Below are 25,858 nucleotides of genomic sequence, written 5' to 3'. Positions count from 1 at the left end.
GCCTGGATCACTTGATGCTTACCTGTTCTGTTCATTCCCTCTGGGGCACCTGGCATTGGCCACTGTCAGAAGACAGGGTACTGGGCTAGATGGACATTTGGTCTGACCCAGTATGGCTGTTCTTATGCTATAATACAAATAATGATTGATTATTCTTTTGAGCCCATACATGTGTACTGGGCATTTCAAAGAAGGAAGTAAAGACTTAGTACTGTTCTCAAAGAGTTTGGAATCTAACTTAGGACATAAACAGACAAAATAAAAATAGGGCAGGTGGGGAGGGAGGGGAAGAATAAAGGTTACAATAATAAGATGAAGTGGTTGCTCAGGAAGGAATGGCCCCCCGTCCATCTTTCTATTACATTTGTGTTGAGTTTTCTTTGACTCCTCACCATTTTTGCAAGATCATTCTAGTATAGGGCAAGATACAGCAACGTGTACACTGACTAGTGCTTGTAGGTGAAATTCGACTCAGCACAGAGCTCCAGCTCAAAACCTATTGGCTGCTTAAGTCCCAGAGGTGTAAGCTTTGTGCTGGCCCTCTACACAGGCATGAATTTCTTTGGCCTGTGCTGTGCAGAAGGTCAGACTACATGATCATAATTGTTCCTTCTGGTCATAAAATGTATGAAGCTGCGAAGCAGCAAGAATAATCAGCTGTGTTTACTCTGGCCGCAGATGTGCATCTGTTAAAATCTCCATCTCTTTGTTGTCCAAGTAATAAATCTGAAAACATTACAGGGCAAATAATTATCATTGCAACAGATAATGTCATGCTGTCATTCTATGGAGTGACGGACAGACTGGAGTGCCTCTTACTCTTGTACAGGCAAAGGGAATGCTTCTTACTGCATTAGAAAGGCTAACAGATTTTGGTTGCTTAGTATGTTACAAAAGGTTTTTCTTAGGCACTGCTCCCATTGAAGGTCTGCGGTAAAATTTCCATTGTCTTCAGTGGGAGCAGGATGGGGCCTTGGATGTATCGTGTATTCTTCCAATATCAGGGTTCATCAGGAACTTGTACCCTCTTTCAGCATGAAAGACTCTGTTTTCTTGGTTGCTGGCTAGTATTAGAGGAGTCATGCTCCAAAATAGTCAGTCTGTGTAAATACTGTTCTCTCCTCTCCCATGGCCTGTGTGTTCCATTACAGTATTCCACATGCAGCACTCATCATAGTTTGCTTAAACACATCATAACACCTCTAGCTGAAGGTTATTTGCATTCTGCTTGTTGATGTTAGCATGACGGATTTTTGTTGCAGCATCCATAGCGCTGTAGAAATGCTCCATTATTCAATCCTGGCGAGCTAAGATGCTGCCCATTAAATCACCCAACACAATTCTGGGGCCATGAAAAGTCACAACTAATTTGAAATTTTATTAGCTCCTAGCTGATCTTGTTTACTGCAGAAGCAGTCTCTCAAACTAGCCCTTTACCTCTGTATAAAACTCTGATCCTGGCATTGAATGCTGAAGCGCAGAGTCTTAGAAATGAATCACTAGGCTGCATGAGGCTTGAAAGGGGAAGCAGAGTCCTGCTGCTCCTGCAAGCACTTTACAGCCAGCAAATACTGAGGTGACCAAAAGAATTCAAGAGAAGGCCCACTTGCTTGCAATGAATTCCCCTGCGATGCACTTGTGGATGTGAATGTGACACGTAGTTTTAGTACTGGGGAGAAAATACTTCACACTTATTTAGCAAAGTTGAGAAATAAATTGAAAAGTTTGCCTCTCCCTTTAAGCAATAATGTCCAACAGGCAGCTCATTTCCTAGAAGTTAATGACTAGCTTTGCGCCTGTGGCTCTTAATCCCATCTCAGCAAAGAGGGCTTTGAGAGAAATCAGAGTCCCGATAGGGAAGCTCATAGGCGATGTTGTATAGCCACAAAGCATCTCTGTTTGCTCAACAGCCTAACCCTTCCAGAATGCTTAGGAGGGAGGGGCAGGGCATCAAAATCCAGGATTCTCCCGTCATGCGTATGCACATGCTCCATCCAGCTAGCCACCAAGGAGGTCGGTATCCAGACTGGGAATTCCATGTTGTTGTTATAAACCACCCAAAACATTTTTAAAAGGAAATTACTTGTGGCTTTGAATCTGTAAGTCTTTGCATGGTGAGCAGTAGGGAAAGCAAGGTGGCTGTGCTCCAGATAACCTGGAAGCTATCCCAGGGATGCAAATAAGGAACAGGGTTAGCATAGTCATCCGCATTGAACATGGTGACCTACATTTTCAAAAGTGACTAATGGTTTTGGGCACCTCGATTTATGGGTGCCCAGTTTGTAACACTTACAGGGGCCTCATTTTAAGAAAGTGCTGAGCCACCAATGCCTGAAAATCTAACCTGTTTCAGGTGTCTTGAGTTTGGCATCCCATCACTGAGGCACCCAGAATCACTTGTCATTTTGAGACATCTTGCTCTGCAGAGTCCATGCCCCTTTTTGTGCATGCTCCCTCACTCTCACCCAGAGTAAAGACTCAGTGGGGTGAGATGGAGTAAGGGGGGTATGCAGACACATGGGTTTAAGTGTCACCCCAGCATGCTGGTGTGGTACTGAGGGGAGCACTCCCTTCTTTGTCACCTGTCTCGTTTCTAGACAGTAATAGCTTGGTGGCCTAACTAATGCAGGGTTATGTGTATCTTTATTTGTAAGTCCCGATTCTCCCTTTGATGAAAATTTCCACTGAATAGCTAAAACCAGCATGGCTGGAAGTTGAAGCTAGACAGACTCAAACTGGAAATAAGGCACACGTGTTTAACAGTGAAGTTGATTGTTCTGATTATTATTATTGTTTGTATTGAGCCCCCAGTCATTGTGCTAGGCTCTGCATAAAGACAATAAAAAGATAGTCCCTGGCCCCCAAAGAGTGTGCGGTCCAAGTAACCGTTCGGAACAGCTTCCCAACAAGGTAGATCCTCCATCAACTGAAGTCTTTAAATCAATCCTAGATGGCTTTCTAAAAGATGTATTGTAGCTCAACTGCAAATTAACTGGGCTTAATGCAGGAATCACTGGGTAAAATTGTCTGGCCTGTGTTATTCAGAACATCGGGCTAGATGATTGTCATGGTCTCTTCTGGCCTTAAAGTTTCAGAATAACGCCAGCTGGATGCTTTGGAGCGGCTTCTTTCTCAGTACCAGGAAAGCAGAAGTCATGCTGCTGAGCAGATTGTCCCTCTGGCAATATAGCTCCTCTTTCATGTCTGCCCCTAGTTGAAGGGATTAATTGAAGATGGAGAGTCAGGTGAAGAATCTTGTGGTTACTTTTGAAGCTGTTCCCCCAAGGGATGCACCATGTAGTGGATGTGGTAGAAAAATGTTGGTGTCACAATCTCCACAGGCTACAACTTTAATTACCTGATGGTAACCTTTCAACAACAGCACATGCCTTGTGGTTTGATTACTGTAATTCCCTGCATGTGGTTCAGGATCCAGCAACAAATTCACTTAGTGATCTGTGCAACCCGGGGCATATTATGGCCACTGTGTATCCTGCCCCCTACATCAGTGGACTGATTTTAAATTGGGATCCTTGGTTTTTAAAGCCCATGGATCATATTTGAGACCTCTTCCTTGAGTCTCTCCCTGACGGATACTTATGCTCTTACATCATCCACCTGTCAGGAATTCTGTCATGCCTCTCAGGTCAGCGTGCCTTTGCTGCAATAGACTGTAGGGTGCAGTACTCATTTCTGTCTCAGTACATCATCCCACCTTTAAAAAAACACTTCCAGCGGTTGTATGTGTCAAAGGTGTTTTGGAGTAGGACCCATCTGGCCTTGTCAATACCTTCTTCCCCGATTCTCTTTACCTCTCTTGTCATACTGCACCCCTTCACTTGTTTTCATCTCTTTTGGATTATTGTAGCGTGGCTTTTATTGCATTTTAATTTGTTTTTATTCATCTGTTTAGCTCCCTGAGCAACTTGCTTTGTGGGGAGGGCTTTTTGTAAATGTCACTTTATCCTTATGACTTTGACAGGGAAAGTAAGAGCTCACAGGATGTGAGAAGACACAGCTGTATGCAATATCATTTATTTCTTCTTACTGATCACTGAAAGACACCACATTGATAACTGATGGGCTTCTTTACAGTAAAAAACAAAAGCAGAAGATACTTGGATGGGTGGCTGAACATCGTTATTTATTATCTGGTTTGTAGTTTAACTCTTGCAGGTCTTTGGGACGTCTCAGACACAAGCAGTCCTACATTTTCCAAGCTGAAAAAAGTTTAGCACTATAGCTTCCATTAAAGCCAATGAGAATTGAGTAGCTAAATCTGCATTCAACTCACAGAGAACTTAAGGGGCTATAAGATGTCAGTGACAAGATCCTTTGGTGTAGTTATACTCAACTTAGAAAACACAGGACTGAAAAGTATTAGGCTAATCTGTAGCCTGGGTTCCCAGCATTCCTGCGTCTGTGAGATATTCTCCTGTATATCTGCTCCTGAAACACGCACCTGCAGCTTTCTGTGAAGACAGAAATTCCTTGCCATCTTACAATTTCAAATCCCAAACTGCAGCTCTCATGTCTGAAATAAAGACAGAGTAATGAAAAGGTATGGTACAGCAGGTTTGCCAGCCTCTCACTACAGTGTCTGCAGCCTTAGAAAACATTATTAATGTGTGGGAGTAAATGACAAGGTGTCATCTCACTTGAAGCAGTAATCTCTACAGTAATGGGGTGGGTTTTTGTTTTTTTTTTTAAAAGCTAGATATAGATAGGCATATTAGAGCTACACAGTTCTTTATTTTTTAAACTGTGTCTCAGATTCCAACTGAGATTCAACCTTGCAAAATCCTACTAGCCCAATCATCTGCTTCTTTTGATGGGCAGCTAAAATATAATTAGTACTTTTGTCATTATCATCAGTCATCATGAGACAAGGCAGATGGGCAGATTTTGTGTGTGCCTGGTGCATTGTCATGACAATTTGGAAGGAGTTAGAGAGAGAGAGATAAGTACCGACAGGAAGAGAGGTAATAGATTGGCTTTTCAGAAGCACTCAGTGGTGGCCTAAATGTGCTCCCATTAATATCAATGGCAACTAGCCAATGCTGACCACTTTTTAAAATCTCTCTGTCACACACACACGCACGCACACACAATCGGCCAGATTCTGTTCCTAGTTACCCTGGTGTGAATTCGGAATAATTGTTTTAAGTCGGGAATGTCTCCTGATTTATGTCTGTGCATCTGGGCTCAGACCGTGACACAAGGTGTGTAGTAAAGGCAAGCTGATTTGGTTTATTTTGCAATAATTTCTTAGAAATTGAAAATATTCTGTCCTGCCACCTGAGGGACAATTTTACTGTCCATGCACATTCAGTTTTTGCCTCTGTGCTGAGACTGCCTATAGGACAATAGCTATTGAGGGTGGTTTGGCTGATACTGATCGCTTCTAGGGATTGGTCTGACAGCACTGTACATTTCACATAAGCCTCTGAGCAGCCATCACATGGTAACAGTTTTCATTCCCTATCAAACTACCTTATTTGAACTGATGACTTAGAAGCGAAGAGCTCCATATCCCATTAACCAAGCCCCAAATGTCTAGTCCCTTAATCTGATTTAAGAGTCCATCTCAAGTGCATGCTAACTACTTTTATTTCTGAACGTAATGCTTCACCAAACCCCCACAGAGCTATCGTGCTTTTTCTTTGCATTTCCTTCCCTGTCATTGTTTATTACCAAGATGTTTGTGATGAACTGTGGCATCACAGAACGTATTGAGGAAGAGTCCTGTGGAAAATAGATGCTTCTGTTTACACATATGGTTACTTGGCAAACAACAATACTTAATTCTAGTAAAATATGCTTAGTAGACTTTCCTCGTGCATGTGACAGCTAGTGCTATTTTTATCGTAAATTGCGTGCTGGTGAAAGGTACAGGATTGACAGCCGGGGAGCGTGAAGCCCTCTATTGATTCAGAGAATAGGTACAGCACAAGCAGACGCTGAGCACACTTCTCCTTGCAGGCCCGCTTTATCCCTTTCCTCACCACTGAATCTTACAGGGACCACTCCTTTAAGTTCAGCTTTCCAGCATGGACCTTTAGCAGATGGCTCCACTGACTTCAATGGCGCTATGGTGATTTGCACCAGTTAAGGATCTGGGCCTCAGTGCCTGCTTAGCCTGAGTGTGTCTGCTGAGAATGGAACTGATGGCACGAGGGATGGGGGTCAAGTTTACAGTTTAGATTCCTGTCGCTAGGGAACAGGCCTGAGGCACCAAACTCATTTCACATAAGCCAAGAACAGCCATCAGATGGTAACAACCTTCACTCACTACCAGCCTGCCTGAATTTGACAGGGTGACCAGGAGAGACATGAAAAAATCTGTATCCTATTATCAATCCCCTGAGATTTTCAGTTCTCCTTTAAAAAAAAAATCTGCTATCTTGAGCTTCATCTTTTCAATTCAAATAGCTTTTAAAACAACAAGCCATACCCTGAGCTGGTGTAAATCTGTGTCACTCCATTGAAATCAGCAGAGCTTCATAAAAGTCCACAAGCAGGGGCTCTGGCCACTTGGCTGTGTCTCACAGTGGGGAGGGATAGCTCAGTGGGGTGCGTTGGCCTCCTAAATCCAGGGTTGTGAGTTCAATTCTTGAGGGGGACCTGGGGCAAAATCAGTACTTGGTCCTGCTAGTGAAGGCAGGGGGCTGGACTCAATGACCTTTCAGGGTCCCTTCCAGTTCTACAAGCTAGGTATGTCTCCATATATTCTATTTTATTTACCTTGTCACTGCTGCTCTCATATCTCCCTTTCCTTTCTGCAGATGGCTTGGTGGACTGTATGGACCCAGATTGCTGCTTACAGCCTTTGTGCCATGTTAACCCACTGTGCCTGGGCTCCCCTGACCCACTGGATATCATACAGGAGACTCAAATCCCCACTTCCCAACAGAACTTGCACTCTTTCTATGATCGAATCAAGTTCCTGATTGGCAAGGACAGCACACACGTCATCCCGGGAGAGAATCCATTCGATGGAGGGTAAGTGTTTGGGGGGATTTTAAACAAGAATTAAAGCTCAGGTCCTATGTTCCCACTCAGAGGTGGAATGGGGAATTGTGTGCAATGAAATACTAGTAAAGAACAGCAGAAGGATGCAGGAGACAAACACTGTGTCATTACTACCATCCCAAATGTCTGCCTATGGGAAATAGATATCTGAAGAATTTCATAACTAATATAAAGCTGCTGACGGTCCTCCCAGGGGTAAGGCACACACAGAGAGAGAAACTAAAGGGACAAAGCCATTTTTCTGTACTGTCAAATCCATACCCTCTCTGTTCAGCTTTCCTCTAATGGTAAGACTTGGTTTCTCCGCTAATCTTTATAGAATAGTGGAATTAATTGACCTGGTTCGTTCTATGTCCATCTGTTTCCTTTATTAGTCAGCCCTTCTTGGGAAACCTTTTTATCTCCCATCTTACATTTATCCCAGGGTGTATCCCATGGGTCAGAATCCACCTGTGGGATTCTGAGACAGCGCACAGTTGCCCTCAGAATTAATCAGAAGTGCGTTCCATTTAGACTACATGCCTATGCCCCACCTTGGGTGCAAGTGGTTTTCCCACTTGGAATGTGCTCTCTAGCACCAAGGTTCCTTTGCAGTCACTTACTTAAGCTTCTGCTTGCTCTGCCACAGCAGTGCACTGGCCGGAAGCAGGAGAATAAGACACTTCCTTCCTGTGCAAATGGCCCACGTTGCTTTTTTCACAAAGCAGCCAGTGAGTGAGTGCCACTAATGTAGCTTGGTCTGTGGTTTGGCTTCCCTTGTTCAAATGAATGTAGTTTTCCAAGAATGCTCTGCAGCAGTGCCCTGAAAACAGCAGTCCCAAGTTGACAAACCTTGCATCTCCTCCCATCTCAGTTACCGAGAGGAGGAGTTGTAACTAGAGTTACAGCCTCATGTTACATATGACTATTAAAGGCCTTCAAAGAGCTTGAAAAGGTCCTGTGGCATAGAGAAGGCCTGATATTTCTTATGTAAAAAGTAAGGCAGAAAGTAGGTTGAAGTTTTTTAATGCTGAGACTTTCATAATCATCATCATCATCAGAAGTAGGGAGCAGCACGAATCACGTCTGCAGTTCACGCCCCAAATCAGCAAAGTGCATGCCTAACTTTAAGCACATGAATAGTTCTGCTGAAGTCATGGGGCGACTTGTGCTTACATTACAGTAAAGCACATGCTTAAGTGCCTTGCTGAATTCTTGATAATTCAGTGATCATTCACTATGTTCTCAATTTTGTCTTTCGGAAACTATCATGGAAAGGGTCCTGGACATCTCTGATCAAACTTGGCAGTGTCAGAGTTTAGATTCAATCTAAGTAATTATCCCTTATGTTCAGCTTTCCCAGAGAAAGTAGCTGTGCCATGGAAATGCATTGGAATTGTAAACACCTAATTTGGCATGCTCATCGGGCCAATTCAATACTTGTAATTCCACAGCCACTCCAGGCCCTGGTGAAGCTGATCCAAGGTTATTGCCCTTGGTATCCCATGCACACCACCGTCTGTGACTCACCATCTAGAATGGTCCTGGAAGCTGACCTCAGACCTGAGCCTCTTAGAAGTACATCAGTGTCAGTGAGTCTGCTTGATATGCCTTTGTCCATGATTTGCCTCTTTGCCAAGCCCAAGAAGGCTAACTACAGGCCTTTGGATTAAAGCCAAGCAATCATTATGTAACAAACAAATGTTATCTTTATCAGTCTTCACAAGACTGTACATTTTATTATTGGATACTAAACAGTGCAGACTCTTGCCTGAGTGTTAGTTTAGCAGATTCTCAGCTGTCAGATACCAGGATTCTTAGTTATTGCAGTAAAAAGTATGTACCAGAACATGGAATAAATTGTACTAGAAATTTCATTTTCAAGATATTTTGGGGGTAGCATTTCTCAAGGCTGAGCTGTCAATCACGGGCCTTATTATAGGGGAATCTGCCATCAGATCATATATAACAACATTTTTTAAGGACAGGAAGATTTGTTATATGTAGATCCAACGTTATGTCCATGTTTAATGAGCTTTCTCACTGACAACTGAAGAACTGTCGGATTCTGCTGTCCATATATTACGGTGCAGTTTGTTTGTGCTCTTTAAGAGCCTACTCTGCTTTCAGTAACAAGCAGATATTCTAGGAATTACTCAAGTCACCCATTCATATAGTGGGTGAAGCTGCCTAATAATGTACTGATATGACGATAGTGAAATTCATTCCTGTGCCCCAGTACAAGATCTGTGTTACAGCTTAAGTGCCACTTAAGTCCTTAAAAATAGGGCTTAAATGGTTCATAGGCTCTGGGCTGCCTCTCTTCTCTGCTCAGGAGTGGATTTCATCTCCAAGTATGTAAATACCTGCTGTTGAAAGATGTGAGCTCAAAAGAGACATCTGCCACCCAAAAGGCTGAGGTTTCATATATCCCTGGCGCGTAAAGCGCTTCCTTTGCTAGAACAGGGAATGCAAAGATTAAAATTAATGGGACAGGTTTCAGAACTGATTATTTTTCATTTATAACATTGGAACTAGTAAATTGGCCTTCCTGTTTAATCTACTTTCATCATGGAGAGCTCTGCAATTACATCAGTTATTTATGACATTTCGCTATTCTTTAAATATCAACACTGGGTGATTTTCAATAAATATGGCCTGCAGACATGCCACCTCCAGCTGCCATATCACATTGCACAAGTTAAACAGCCTTGATCTTAGCATAGAAGCTCTCCAGGGAAAACCCATGTGCTTCAGAAAGTGGTGTTAGTGGCTCAGTAGATCGGTACTACTTCTTCTGAGCAGGTGCTTGGCCAGTGCCCCAGCACAATATCAGGGACGCTTGTGACACTGAGCTGCTGGAGGTGCTGTTATTCTGACGAGATGTAAAACTTGGGTCCTGAGCCCTTGCAGTCATTTACGATCCCATGACACTTTTCACAGGAGGGGAGGATGTTCTGAGCTAACAGGATACTCGCTATCCTGACGTTTTGGGGGCTGTTGCTGTGTGCCGTTTAAAGCTATCACTTGACACCCCAGAGGTGGCAGCTGTTGAGCACTGCACTATCAGTAATTCCTACCCAGAGAAATGGTCATGGTCAGTAAAGTGCTCTGGGATCCACTCCACAGGGCTAATCGGGGGACACACACATGCACACCATTTATCATTAACATTCAGAAAATGGAACACAGATTCTTGTTGTTGAATCTTCCCCACTGCTTGTGTGGAGTGTGTGATAGGCAGATAATCTCGCTGCTCTCGGTGAGACTGCTTGCAAAGGAAAGTAATGCTTGGCATGAGTCAGGGGGGTAGCATTTTTTCCTAAGTGATGATATATGTAGCCATTTCCTTTTTTCCCTTCCAGGTCCATCCCCTGGCCTGTCTTACCTGCCTGCACAACGGGGGTGGGTGGGGAGAGGGTGCAGCGAGTCTGTCTACTGCACTGTAAGTGATCAGAATTCTGGCCCCTGTTTTACTTTCGGCACTATCCAGGTAACTCCCATTTCGGAGTAGGAGTTACTTGGCTCCTGCATGGGGAAGATTAGCACCCCTGGAGTGCAGAGCAGGGGAAATCGAACAGAGTGGGGAGTGGGTCAGAGCAGGGATGAGGGTCCACTCAGCAGCCTTTAAACGTGTGCTGCAGTTGCTGTTTCTGTGTGCAGTCCATGCCTTCAGCGCCCAGGAGAAGACATTCTGCCTGCCTGCTTTTCTCCTCTGTAGGGAGAATGCTTCCAGCCACTGTGGCTGGTGTGATGCCCCTCTGGGCCCTGCCACTAATGCAACAGCAGCTTCTAAAGCCACAATCTAGCCCTCACTGTCTATTTATTGCTTGAGTTTGTATGTAATGCCGTTGTTGGAAGAGAGGTGTTTATCATCCCTGGTGGAACCATATCAACACAGTACGTTTGCATTTCCTACATGGCCTGTATAGAAGTGGCAACAGAATGAAATATATGACAGAATACCTATACGATACATCCCCTGGGCTTTAGAGATGTGGCTTCGCTACCCTTTAGAAAGAACAGCAGTGCAGATCATCTAATGGAGTACAAATAAACAAATATGTCATGACAGCTAGCCTTTGAGTGAATTTATTATTGAATTACACTGTAGCTTTTTAAGAACAAGCTGAGCTGACAAGCCACCTCATCACCACAAAAGGGGGAGAAAAAAAGACAGTTATAAATAACCCTGTGGATAAGAGTAAAGACCGTGTCTTCTCCAAAATACCAGCAATTATATAGTATTCATATCAGGGTTAAAAAAAAAAACCTGCCCATATTGAAATGATTGTTTATGATGATAAAGCAAATAGCTAAATTAAATTCTGAATGCACAGAATGTCTTTTTGCATCATTTTGATGAGCAGATAACAAGTACTCTTCTGCCACTTGATCATTCTTGTATTGATTTCAAAACCACTTACTTTTGCTGTTTGCTTTGTATCTTTAAGCCGTTCTTAGTTGTCCGTCACCGTAAGGAGTAGCACTGATGCACTGATGTCAAGTTGTTGACTTTCAAGTGGGACACCTGAGATCCTTGTTCTCTCTTGAGGGACAGTGTCAGACAGTAGTCTAAATTCATGGCCCATGGAGTCTCCTACGTCAAGTGTCAGCATAGGACTAAGCTACCTCTGGAAGTCAGGCATAGAACAGACTTTTTTCTGTAATGTGTTTTAAAAGAGCTCAGAGTGTTTTGAAAGAGTATCTGCTTTTGACCCCCTGATGGATTATGACACAACTATCATGTAAAGCCATGATACTGTGCTGTCAGTATAATTAACTTTCTATGCATCCAGCATAATTATATGGGCAACTGGAAACAAGGAAAAGACCTATGGAATAGAACTCAGGGTTGTGTATGAGTGCCCTCATGAAGACTGGCCTCTGGTACTAGCTACAGAGAGACCTCTTCCCTCTCCCCCTAGAGCCAATACACAGGGAAGGAAGAAGGTCCAATGGTTTAAAATTCTGACTGGAAATCAGATTTCTTGGGTTCTCTTTCCAGCTCTGCTACTGATTCCTGATATAACCTGAGTCTAATCACGTCACCGCTCTATGCCTCAGTTTCCCCATCTATTGAATAAGGATAACAACATGTACCTTCCCTAGAGGAGTGTTTGAGGCCAAGTTAGTAAATGGTTATAAAAGCGTGTTGAGTTCTTGAGATGGAAGGTACTGTATGAATGGAACAGTTTGGTGTTTTATAATATATAGTGTGTATGTTTTTTTTATTATTATTGTTTTTACTTTGCACAGTCAGACCCTACCTCATCCATTATCAAGAGCTAAAGCCAATCAGCTGATCCTAACCAGAGAGCAAAAGAATGTGGAAGGGTTGGGGAGATAATACTGTCCAAGTCTCCTGGTTTAACCCTTTCAGCTCAGTTCTTGGGGATTTAAAATGTATATCTGCCTGGTGCTTTCATAGTACCCTTGGAAGGGAGCTTTTGTTTGCTTTCTCCATGTCTCCCTATGTCGGGTGATAGTCAGCTGCCCAGACAAACATATAGGCCTTGTCTTCACTGTTAAAAAATGTGTATTTGGGGGGAAGGAGTGTGACTAACACAGGGGAGCTATCTTGAGATAAAAGCACAGCGAAGACAAGGCGCTTTAGTTTTACTGTGAGGTAACCAGGCAAAGTTAGCCTGAGGAGGGGATTTACTTTACCTGGTGGTAAAACTAACATGCCTTGCCTTCACTGTGTTTTCACTATGGAATAGCTCCCAGGGGTTTGTTATCCTGCGGTAGAATATGCATCTTTTATAGCACTCAGGATAAAGCCTGATACAGGAGCCTGAAACTGAAGTGATTAATGCAGTCCCCAAGTTCACAATCTTGTGTTGTAATAGCATCTCCATACAGCCTTTTCTTGTTCTGGCTTTAATCTGAAATATTGTAGTTAAGCCTCTTTGCCTCTGGAAGAGCTTGATGTGGACACAAAACAAAGTGATGATGCAGCAATGCATCCACTAGTTGGCTTCTGCCTGAGGTCAATGTTACCATCTGCAGGAGACGGATGAAACAGAGAGGATTGTGAGGTTCTGCTGATAATTTCCCTGATGTCAGCTGATCCAGCATGTGGCTTTGGATTGGCTCCAGGAAGCCCATGACTTGTCAGAACTGGGTATGTTGGTCTGTAGTAGAATAGCACCCATGTGATAGAACTAATGAAATACAACCACCTCTTGGGTGAAACACAGAAGCTGTTAACAGAGCACAGCAACTCTTTATAGACTAGGGATCGGCAACCTTTGGCATACAGCCTGTCAGGAAAATCCGCTGGTGGGCCGGGACGGTTTATTTACCTGCAGCATCCGCAGTTTCGGATGATCACAGCTCCAGCTGACCGCGGTTTGCTGTTCCAGGCCAATGGGGGCTGCAGGAAGCAGCGGCCAGCACATCCCTTGGCCCATGCCGCTTCCTGAAGCCTCCATTGGCCTGGAATGGCTGCCGCGGCCAGTGGGAACTGCGATTGGCTGAATCTACGGACGCTGCAGGTAAACAAACCATCCATTGAATTAGTTACATTGAAATTTAAAAATCACAATGGCATGAAATGTCACCATATTTCCCTGATGGGCCGCGTGCCAAAGGTTGCTGATCCCTGGTATAGACTGTTTAGGACAGGGTTTGAAGAATACCTTATCTACTTTAACTGCATCATTATCATTAATAGGTTTGAATAAACCTTGATATAGATCTAATCAGTGTACTTAGTGGAGGGTCATGATGTATCTAATATGTTACATATTATTATTATTATTTTATTAATGATGATAATATTTTCCCATCCATAACCTTGAGATTAAGGAGACATTTTTATGTTTTCAGAAAATACAAGAGGTTTTTCCACCATCTCCTTGACACCTTCTTTTATTGCTTTCTGCTTAAGTGGCCTCTTTAATAACTAAGATCATGTTTTCTGAAACTGAAAAGAGCAAAAAAGAGGTCAGAAGAACCAAAATAGCTTCCTTTACTTTGGTAATATTCCTCTTAAGCAAAGATAGTGTGTACTTTAAAAAAATCCTCTCTCCTCTCCAGAGGACAATAAATGTGTGTGCCTTTGACTTCAGCCTTCCTTTTGACTTAAAAATGTAGAGTATGGTGACATTTCATGCCATTGTGATTTTTAAATTTCAGTATAACTAATTCTATGCCATAAGCTTCTGCAAATACACAGATTGTAGAAGGATTCATGTACATGAAAACAGGGATGAAGTTCCAATCCTTTTGTAAGTTTCTTTCCACAACCTTGATAAAACGATCCATACCATGATCTTTGCCTATTTGCAGATTTTTTAATTGAATGGAATGTTCATGGAGTCATCAAAAACAAATCTTGTGATATGGCGGACATATCCAGTCAGTAGAGAGTATTGGGATACAATTTGTAACCAAAGATTACAAAGTATTGGATACTTATTACCAATGATCCTTTGGTTATTCTCCAGGGGCTTCCTAATGGAAATGGTTATATTCAAAGATATGAAGAATTAAGATCTCATCTGCTAGTAGCTGGTAAACTACTGATAGCCTTTCAACAGGGAAAGAAAACTAGTTCAAACCTAGAGGAATAGTTCAAAGAAAATATGGGAGCTTCAATTACATACCCAGCAAAATAAATGTAGGAGAAATAAATATCGGATTACCATTTATTCAATACTCGGAAGTGTTTTTGCCTGCAAAAATCTCCACACATCTATCCAATTTTTTAATATTAGTGCTTAATAGGCGTGCCTGGTTTGATAAATATGAGTAGAGTCATTAGTTCCATTCAATTTAATAAAATGGCCAGAAACATCATCTGGATAGTTTAAAGAGGCTCCCTCTGTTTTATGGTAATACCCTGCTAAATAAGAAGATTTGATTATTCACTGGCTCCATAATGTTTCTTTGAACAAAAAGAAACCATGCTAACTGTTCTAATGATTGTCATTTTGTTTATGACATTTACATGGCAATGATTTTTAAACCTGCTCAAACTTCTGTAATAAATAAGTAGCTTTAGTACAACCCCCTCCCATGAAAATCTATGTACTTCCTTGATCTACTTTCTTCATAAGTCCCACAATTCAAAATTGTATCATTACAATGCTAGCAAACATGCCTATAGATCATTTAATAATCTTTTTTCTGCAATGTCCACAAGAAGTGAGCTAATTACATCATTAATGTTTAAACAATGTGTTCATCCTTCTGTGTGTCCCATTTAGTCCTCCTATCACTGGGTCTGTCTTGTGCAGACTGTGAGCAGGAACTGCCTTTAGTTTGTGTCTTGTACAGTATTGAGCACCTTGCCAGAGCTTTCTAAGAGCTTACTAATAACTGTCAGTAATACTAATTATAATATCTGTGAGATCAGGTAAGCAAATTCTTCCACAATTGGATTTCACAAGCCTCATGAAATCTGGCATAAGAATAACCATAGAATTCATTTCTTAGATTTACTGCACTATAAAGTTGTTGTTTCTCATAGAAATAATGTCTTGTAGAATCACATTTGTTAGGGTATGAAACAGAGTTGGCCTTACCATGAGGCAAACTGAGGCAGCCACCTCAGGTGCCAGACTGTGTGGGGCGCCACTAGGACCCAGAGTGTAGAAATTTGTGTCTGCTGCTGGTGCTGTATTCTCTCTGCTCTAGATGCACAGAGATGGTGGAGTGCTGTGCTGGAGGAAGGAGGGCAGGCAGGAGAAAAGGTGAGAGGGAATAACAGAAAGCAGCAGGAGCTTCCGGGAGAGAGAGAGAGGAGGACCCTCTTATGTACCTCTCTAGCACCCCCAGGAGCCTGGACTGATTAACACCAGCTTCCCAGGGAGTTTCCTGTTTCCTGGTGCTTCCCTGACCCCCCTTGAGGAGAATGAGCAGTCAACTGAAGTAGTAGGAGCCAGTTAGACCCTTAAGATGCTATCTTCCCTCACTCAGGCCCTGTTACCAGCCTGCTTATTTGTCACAGTCAACTGACTGTTGAGAGCCACTACAGCGGACACAGAACAGCAGTCATGAGTGAAAGAAGAAAATGCCCCTCTGGGGCAGCATTCAGAAAAAGAAAGAAAGCAAAGGAAGCTTTTCTATCTAAGCAGGAAGGATCTCTGTTGAGATACATAGACACAAATGTTCACGGTGAGCCTTCTGGCCCCAGTGAGGATGTGAGTGGTGAGGAGATGCCTGATCTTCCCGTCAGTCAGAGTGCAAGTAACCTAGTAGCTACTGCAGCATCCATATCTCCATCTCAAATGGATGTAATCATGCACATTCCTGAAGAAAAGTGTAGATCAGAGAAGAGTGTGGTGGAGGCACAAGAAACAGCTGCTGCTGAGTTTAGTTCCTTAAGTGTAGATGATCCAGGACTGTGGACCCACTTGTGCAGTAGCCTGAGGGATTTCATTGTACTGCCTGGGCCACAGCAAGTGAAAAACTTCATATTCTCCAAAGACAATGAAAATAGAAAGTTTCCATCTAATACATTACTGGCATGAAATCCCTAATGGTGACAAAGTGGAGAGCCCATGGCTTATGTACTCAAAACCCCAGAATGCTGCATACTGTTTTGGTTGCAAACTCTTCCAGTCTAATGTTCCAGCCACATTGCGTTCTGCAGGAACAAAGACCTGGAAAAATCTGGCTAGAAATCTGGCATGCCATGAGGAGACAGCAAATCATCAGAGATCATTCCATAGGTGGAAAGAGCTTGAGATGAGACTAAGGTTAAAGGCCACCATAGATGATCAGCATCTAGAGAACATTGCATCAGAGACTCTTTACTGGCAAAATGTTCTGAAAAGGCTCATGGCCATTGTGAGAATGCTTGCTACCCAAAATCTAGCACTGCGTGGCACTTCAGATCAGCTGTGTATGCCAAACCGTGGAAACTTCCTTAAAATTGTGGAGCTGATGGCGGAGTTTGATGCTGTACTCCAGGAGCATCTAAGAAGAGTCACTGCCCAATAAATGTACACACACCACTACCTTGGAAAGTAATTCAAAATGAGATCATACAGTTCCTGGCAACAAAAGTCAAACAGAAGATTGTGACAGATCTGAAGTCAGCAAGATATTACTCTGTTATTCTGGACTGCACACCTGACATCAGCCATACGGAACAAATGACTTTAATGGTGTCTTTTGTAACAATAGAACCTAGTGAAAATGTCCCTGCAATGGTGACTGCCAGAGAGCATTGTCTAGAATTTATTGACATTGATGATACTACAGGAGCTGGTATGACAAATGTGCTTCTTAAAAAGCTGGAAGATACGGAAATTGCGATAGCTGACATGAGAGGTCAAGGCTACAATAATGGTGCCGACATGAGAGGAAAGAACAGAGGAGTGCAGACAGGGATCCAAGAGTTAAACCCCTGAGCTTTTTTTGTCCCATGCAGTTCTCATTCACTGAACTTGGTGGTCAGTGATGCAGCGTCAACTTCTACTGAGGCTGCTGAATTCTTTAATATAATCCAAAGCGTCTCTGTATTTTTCTCTGCATCAGCTCATCAGTGACAAATTTTGAAGCAACATCTGGGAACATCCTCTCTTACACTGGAACCACTGAGTGCCACATGATGGGAAAGTCGAGTGGAAGCGAAAAAGCCTATCAAACACTGAATTGGGAAGATAGATGATGCCATAGTTACCATTATGGAGGATAATACTATGTCAGGAACTGTTTGTGGGAGAACAGTGGCAGAGGGAAATGGAATCACCGGAACAGGAGCTTCGCCAGCTCTTTTTTCTCCATAGACAGCGGAAGGTCCCGCCCCTGAAATGGCGCCCCCGTCAGAGGCTGTGGAAGATCCAGCCACCGCGGTTGCTGCCCCCCAAATGTTAGCACTTTACGCTAATGGGTTGCACTGGCCCTGCAACAGAAACATACATAACTTCACATTTCTGTGTGGCTTAGTGTTGTGGCATGACATATTGTTTGAATAAAAGTTGTAAGCAAGAGACTCCAATGTGTTGACCTTGATATATCTAGAGCAATGGAACAACTGGACAAACTCAAGTCATACCTACAGTCTTACCAGTCAGATGAGGGATTTCAAAACGTTCTGAAGAGTGCACAGAAATTGGCAGAGGAACTTCATACTGAAGCTATTTTCCCACCGATTCAAGAGTACAAGAGTCACTGAAGAAGACATTTTGATTACAAGGCACGGGATAATCCTATAAGAGACTCCAAACAACAGTTCGAAGTTGAATTCTTTAATGAGCAAAGCAATTCTTTAATTGTGCAATACAGTTTCATGCAGCTCGAGGAACACAGCAGTATATTTGGGATGTTGTGTGATATTCCAAAATTGCTCACTATACCTGAAGAAGACCTACACCAGCAATGCAGATCTCTAGAGACAATATTGAGACATGATGACATGCGTGATATTGATGTGAGCAATTTAGGGGATGAATTTTCAAGATACATTTCAGCAGGATCAACTCCAAAGACTGTTATTGAATATATGTGCACAAATAAGATGACCACCCTCTTTCCAAATGCTTTTGTTGCTCTGCGCATACTTCTAACACTTCCTGTAACAGTTGCCAGTGGAGAACGCAGCTTCTCCAAGCTGAAATTAATAAAAACACATCTACGCTCCACAATGACTCAGGAGAGGCTGCTTGGCCTTGCAGCCATCTCAGTAGAACATGAGCTGGTCCAGACTGTGGACCTTCAGGAAGCAGTTCAAATATTTGCAACCAAGAAGGCATGGAAAGCACCACTTTGATTATTCGAACAGATAAAAATGCCAGTGTTTACTATGCAGACAAAAAAAGTTACATTTCCTGTTCGGACATTTGAAAGTTAAGTGTTACTTAACATTTTTGAACAAAACATTCTAAATTGTTAGTTCTCCTTTATTGGGATAGGTAGCAGAGCAGTATGATGAGAGGGGCAGAACAGTTAGAAGGCAGAATTGAGACCTTTCAAAGTTTTGGCCCAAGTGAGGGAGTTTTGGCGGTGTACCAATGTAGACACAAGAACAAATGGATATAAACTGGACACTAGGAAGTTTAGACTTGAAATTAGACGAAGGTTTCTAACCATTAGAGAAGTGAAGTTCTGGAACAGCCTTCCAAGGGGAGTAGTGGGGGCAAAAGACACATCTGGCTTTAAGACTAAGCTTGATAAGTTTATGGAAGGAATGGTATGATGGGATAGCTTAATTTTGGCAATTGATCTTTGATTATCAGCAGATAAGTATGCCCAGTAGTCTGTGATGGGATGTTGGATGGGATGGGATCTGAGTTACTGCAGAGAATTCTTTCCTGAGTGCTGGCTGGTGAGTCTTGCCCACATGCTCAGGGTTTAGCTGATCGCCATATTTGGGGTCGGGAAGGAATTTTCCTCCAGGGCAGATTGGCAGAGGCCCTGGAGGTTTTTCGCCTTCCTCTGCAGCGTGGGGCATGGGTCACTTGCTGGTGGATTCTCTGCAGCTTGAGGTCTTCAAACCACAATTTGAAGACTTCAATAACTCGGACATAAGTTAGGGGTTTGTTATAAAAGTGGATGGGTAGGGTTCTGTGGCCTCCTTTGTGCAGGAGGTCGGACTAGATGATCATGTTGGTCCCTTCTGACCCTAAAGTCTATGAGTCATTTGAGCTCCCTGCTTCAGGTGCCAAAATGTTGTGGGCCGGCCCTGGTATGAAATTACCCTAACTCATGATTATATGCAAAAATAACTTGCACCGTAAGAGCTACTGAAACCCTCTGAAGGGCTAAGAAACTAAAGCCCTGATTATCTTTTCATCTACACAAGTGTAAATCAGGAGCAACGCCTCATAGAGGTACACTGGTGTAAATGAGAGGAAAATCAGCTTTTAAATCTTTTTTGATCTAGGGCATTATGGGAAGCAATGAATTCCACATAGACCTTACATCATTGCATAACATAACTTTATTTTGTATAGCACTTTCTATGCAAACTGTGTCAGAAAGTACTTTTTCAGGGTTCAGGAGTGTAGTAGGAGTTAAATATTATATAATTACTCAAGTCACTGCTAGGGCAACAGTCTTCTCTTAATTTCCTGTTTTGTGGAATACCTTTCTTGTATCTTGCTGCCTCATCGTCTCTTCTTCTCATTACAAATCTCATCTGAATAGTCATTTTTCCCTGGAAATGGTGATTTGATAAGGCAGAGCAATCCAAGATATTGCAGATGGCAGGAGGAGCAGCCAAAGCGTCTCCTTCCAACAGTGGCCAAATTGTTTGGCAGATCAGAAAGGAGGATGTGCTTCCAGAAGGAGGAGAGAGAGCCTGGGTTTGTGAAATAGGACCAAGTCTAATAAGGGTTCTATAACCAATAAGGCAGTTTAGAACTAAATCCTGATATCAAAGTGGAGTTGTTCTGTGGAGATAGTTATGTGATCATGGGGTTTTTATAATTTGGAAGTGTTTCCTCACATAATGTTATTTTGTTACTAAACTGGTATGCACCAAAGGTGCCTTTTTAATTTTGGAGAACTACAGATATGAATAGCTTACTGGAAATATTGCCAGCAGAATGGTGGCCAGTGGTGTTGGAGAATATCATTGTCTACTGAGAATGACTAATAACTACTCCTATAAAATCTACGGTGCAAGTCTGCATTGAGCAGAATGATGGCAGAAATACATAATGCGGGGCTTGAAAAACTGGACACTTGCTAGCCAGGGAACTAAACCTACACAACAGAGGTAAATACAACAGGATTTCAGGAGAGCTGACATCTTCTCAAAGAGACAATATTAAAGTGCAACAGCAAACAATCCAATGCAAAGGAAAGAAGAGAAGACTAAAATAACAGGCCAATGTGGCTACCCTAGGAGCTCTTTCATGACCTAAAAATTAAAAAGGAATCATACAAAAACGGGAAACATGGATAAATTACTAAGGATGCGTATAAAATAGCACAATCGTGTAAGGACAAACACAGAAAAGCAAAACACAAAATGCATTACGCCTAGCAAGGGACATAAAAGGCAGTAAGATGAATTGTAACTAGAACTTAACACAATTAATATTAGCAGTGGGAAGGAACACAATCCAAAATAGGGAAAGGCCAAGCTAAAGAATACTTAGTTAAGTTAGATGTATTCAAGTTGGCAGGGACTGATGACATTCATCCTAGAGTACTTCAGGAACTAGCTGAAGCAATCTCAGAACTGTTTGCAATTATCTGTGAGAACTCTTGGAGGATGGGTGAGGTCCCAGAGGACTAAAGAATGGCAGACATGTTCTATCTTTAAAAGAGGGAAGCAAAGAGGACCTGGAAAATTGTAAACCAGTCAGCCTAGCTTTTATACCTGAAAGGATACTGGAACAAATTATTAAACAATCAACTTATAAGCACCTGGAGGATAATAGGGTATCAAGTAATAGCTATCATGGATTTGTCAAGAACAAATGGCGCCAAACCAAACTAATTCCCTTCTTTGACAGGGTTACTGGCCTAGTGCATGCAGGGAAGCTGTATATGTGATATATCTTGATTTTAGCAAGGCTTTTGACACATACTCCCACATGACATGTTCATAAGCAAACTAGGGAAATGTGGTCTAGATTAAATTATTATAAAGTGGGTGCAAAACTAGTTGAAAGTCTGTACTCCAAGAGTTGTTATCAATATTTTGTGGTCAAAGAGAGGATGTATTTAGTGGAGTCCTGCAGGGGTCTGGCTTGAGACCAATAGTATTCAATATAATGATTCATGACTTGGATAATGAAATGGAGAGTATGCTCATAACATTTGCGGACAACAACCAGCTGCGTGAAGGACAGAATTAGAATTCAAAATGACCTTGATAAATTGGAGAATTGGTCTGAAATCACCAAGATGAAATTGAGTAAAAGTAAATGCAAAGTACTTCACTTCGGAAGGAAAAATCTAATGCATAACTACAAAATGGGGAATAACTGGTTAAGTGGTAGTACTGCTGTACAGAATCTAGTGGATCACAAATTGAATATGAGTCCACAAAGTGATGCAGTTGCAGAAAAAGCTATCATCACTCTGGGGTATATTAACAAGAGTGTCATATGTAAGGCAAGAAAGGTAATTGGCCAACTCTACTTGTCACTGGTGATGCCTCAGCAGGAGTCGTCCTCTGATGGTAGGACAAGAAGTAATTGGCCTGACCTGCAGGTAGGACAAGAAGGTAGGACTGAAGTAACTGGGCTAATCTTCAGCAAGGAAGATTAGGTTAGATATTAGGAAAATTGTTCCAACTATAAGAGTAGTTAACCTCTGGAATAGACTTCCAAGGGAGGTTGTGGAATCCCCATCACTGGAGGTTTCTAAGAGCAGGTTAGACAGATACCTGTGAGGAGTGGTCTAAGTTTATTTGGTCCTGCCTCAGCACAGGGGCCTGATTATATGACCTCTCACTGTCCCTTCCAGCCCTACATTTCTGATTCTATAAAAAACAAGGTAGAGAGATGCTCAGATACCATGGTGATGGGCTTGATGTAAAAACCCAAATAGAGTACACTGTGAATCTAGAGCTGTTATTGTACATCTTGGTGAATAATATCTTTATGGAGATGCCTCAGATACCAGCTTCATTATCTGTATTCCTAAAAGTATGCCAGCATTATACTGTTGTTTTTTCTTCAGTTTTCCTTAACCAGTTTAAGTAATGGGCTTTGAATATGACATTTTGATTAATTGCCTGCATTATTTCAGACTGTATATTTTTTGTAAAATGAGTGACAAAATGTAGAGCATTTCTGCAAAATATTAACAATTAAAAAACCAAACCACTAAAAGAAAACGCTTTCCTGATGCTCAAGTGCTGGGACATGTGTAGCTAACTTAGAGGCATAGGTTAAAAAAAGAGAAATGATCGAGTTTAGTTCCTGCAGACAGCCTGGATTTGGCTTCCCTATGCTGTGCTGGGTCGTTTTTGTTTTTTGCCTGGCACTTCTTTTCGCCTGTGTCTCCCACTCCATCAGCTCCTCAGGAAGTGGAGCTGTGGAAGCTGTCGCAGATTCTGTCTGTCAGTGCCACTTCAGCAAATCCCTGAGTGCACAGTTGGTCGGATGTCAACATGTTTAGGTCCTCCTCAGCCTGACACTGGCATTCTGGTACTCCATTTATTGGCAAGGTTCTCTGCCTAGCCTAATTAATTTGTTTTGAATCACAGCTACCTGACATATGCCAAACTCTTCCAGGAACTCACTTGTGTCATACATAGCTGTGTGGGAGCCTTTCTGGATGGCTACTTTTTAATTTTAATTTTCCTTAGTTTTTTTTAATCTTTCTTGTTTAACGTCTCAAGAACGCTTCGTTTCCATTTTCTTACCAAACTTCATGTTCACTTCTGGGCACCTCGGTACCAAAAATATGTCAAACGAAGTTGGAAGTAACTTATAGAAAAGTAACAACAACGGATATAGGGATGTGGGGCATTCTGAATGGAGATTAAAAATATTTAATGCAAATAACATGGCCAAAACATGGCTGAGAAGGTGGGGAGGTCATGTTAATCATCCAAATGTATTTGAAACCTTTCAACTTCCAGGAAAAAAGGAGCTAGGGTTGTGATACAATGGATTGTGACTAGGAGTAATGGGTTAACACTGAAAAGGAAAAATTAGCATGAACACCAGAAAATAATTCCTAATGGTGAAATCTGTGAGCCACATCCAATGCCTGTTTGAAGTCAATGAGAGTGTTTCCATCAGTTTCAACAGGCACCAGATTAGACCATGTTAGACCATGGTAAAATTTCCTGAGGGAAGTCCTTCAGGAAAAGAAAAGTCTTTATTTTGTCTACTGTACAATGCCAAGCATATTCCCAGCACTAAACAAATAATTATTAATAATAACGCTTTGGAAATCCCACTGCCTGAGATGTTTAACGTTAAACCAGACAAAGAGCTGGGAAACATACTGTAGGGAGCAATCTTTCCTGCCATGAAGATGGATTAAATGACCTCGTTGGGATTTTTCCTTTGATTTCTAGTATTTTATAACTGTTGGCATACTTGGATTTCTACACCCTCCCCCATCCCCACCCCCGCATGAAATACAGGTCATACTAAAGAAAACAGGATGTGGAAGGGGAGAGTGAATGTGTCTCTACTTTTGATGGCACTGGGCCCTAGATCATACCCCGGGGGACAGGTGGACATTAACTTAATCTTCTAGTGATTACAAATTACTTCACAAAGCAATGGTCTAAAATTACTGTGTCTCAGACTTGCCATCTAGCAAGCCACATGGTAGCAATTCGGCAATGATTTAGTGTTCTCTAATTATAGGGGAACCTCTATAGAAAAATAAAAGACCAGAGGGGTTGGGAAAGGCTAATTAAAAAAACAGGCTGGAGAACTGGTTATTGTAAAACAAGGGATCTGCACAGCCACATGTAAATGCAGTCTGAAAAAAAACCAGTTCAACCAGTAGATGAAATATGTTGTTAATTCATTGGAAAGACAAGTCTACAGCAAAGAGACATTCAGTTTTGCTCAACTGCAGAAAACATCTTCAGAGCTGGCCAAACTAGACTGATGGAATAAATCTTCCCTATTAACGTGAGAGATAATTTTATGTAAATATATTGTGAGACCTTCCGAGCAGGGCTGAGAGTTTTTGCAGTACCACTTAATGTGTTTGCAGTGTAATTGCATTTAGACCAAGGTCTTCTGAAGGAAATGGCTGACTAAATTAGCATTAACCAGGTTCCGGGGGGGCTGAGTGCATTGTGGGTAGTCGATTTTGCCGCCAGAAAGGACACGATGACACTGGAGAAGCCAGCTGCTTACAAAGCACAGCGTTAATTGTTTTTCCCAAATGGGCCAAATTTTATTAACTGGGGAAGTAGAAAATTTGAGGATATGATCCGGCAAAGTCTGGGATTCAGTATCTTTTTCATCTCCATCCCACTTTAATTAAGTTCAGATATTTGTACACACATTGCCCCAGCTTCTTTTTATGACTATGATTTGTAAAGGACTACCCTCTGGAAGTAAAGGAGTTGTTATAGTCCTCACGGGGATTCCTGGGGGCCAGGTGGGCTTTCCTGAGTTACTTGTCTCTGAAGATGGGCTGACTTAGTCCAAATCGGGAAGCAAAGAAATATGGAACAAAGAAGTTGAGCATGACAACTTGAAGAGTTATTGGGAAAGGAAGGGGGGGGTCACTCGATGGAAGCTAGAAGTGCAGATGTGTTTTTTAGAGTTTCCCTTTTAGAGTGAGTTCTTTTGCATGTTTTTATTGTGCCTGTAACTGTGTGGCTGTTCTTTATCCCTGCAGACCTGAGTGCCCATGAACTCATGAAAGCTATGGGCCAGATCCTCAGCTGGTGCAAAGCAGCAAAGCTCTGTTTACACCAGCTGAGGATCTAGTCTAGTGTGTTGGCTACAACTTTACTCACAGGCTTTCATCTGCTTAGACTCTGGGAGAATTACCATCATAATTGTTAGTTATCTTTTGCCTAGGGTACCAGTTAAGGCATCTACAACATTTAGTCTCTTTTTTTTCTCTTTGCTTGTAGTTTGTGGGAAGGCAGTGGGAGAAGGTAGCAACCCTTCTCCATTATCTCATGAAAATGTGCTCTATTTGTATTTCAGCTCAACCACTTTAAAATGAGCAAGCAGCCGTCAGTAATGCTTTTAGTGTTGGTTTGGACAGGTAATGGTAATTCATCCTGCTGAGTCTATTGTTCCCAATAGCAAGAATTTCTTGGGCTTCAGAAAAGGAATCCACAGTGATGCTTATCCTTCCACAAAATGCAGGGATGATCAGAATGCTCAAGGACTTGGTAACCATTCCAGGCTCTCCTTCAGCTCTCACTGAATAATATGAGAAGAATGGTTTTGTGGGTAATGTTGAGGCCTCAGAATGGAAGTTATGGATACTG

At 42.2% G+C, this 25,858-nt stretch overlaps 1 protein-coding gene across 6 annotated transcripts in view; it reads left to right on the top strand.

Annotated features, from left to right (window-relative positions):
* The window catches only part of TENM4 (teneurin transmembrane protein 4), a 546,329-nt gene that overhangs the window by 414,685 nt on the left and 105,786 nt on the right, over nucleotides 1-25,858 (top strand). For all 6 annotated transcript variants that reach the window (XM_030558332.1, XM_030558336.1, XM_030558355.1 and 3 more), the window contains one exon: nucleotides 6,786-7,002. In XM_030558332.1, coding sequence (XP_030414192.1) covers nucleotides 6,786-7,002 — 217 coding nt within the window. The remainder of the gene's footprint in view (nucleotides 1-6,785; nucleotides 7,003-25,858) is intronic.

Source organism: Gopherus evgoodei, chromosome 1, assembly GCF_007399415.2.
Source record: "Gopherus evgoodei ecotype Sinaloan lineage chromosome 1, rGopEvg1_v1.p, whole genome shotgun sequence".
Classification (NCBI taxonomy): Eukaryota; Metazoa; Chordata; order Testudines; family Testudinidae; genus Gopherus; species Gopherus evgoodei.
This window is presented reverse-complemented; position numbering and strand designations above follow the sequence as displayed.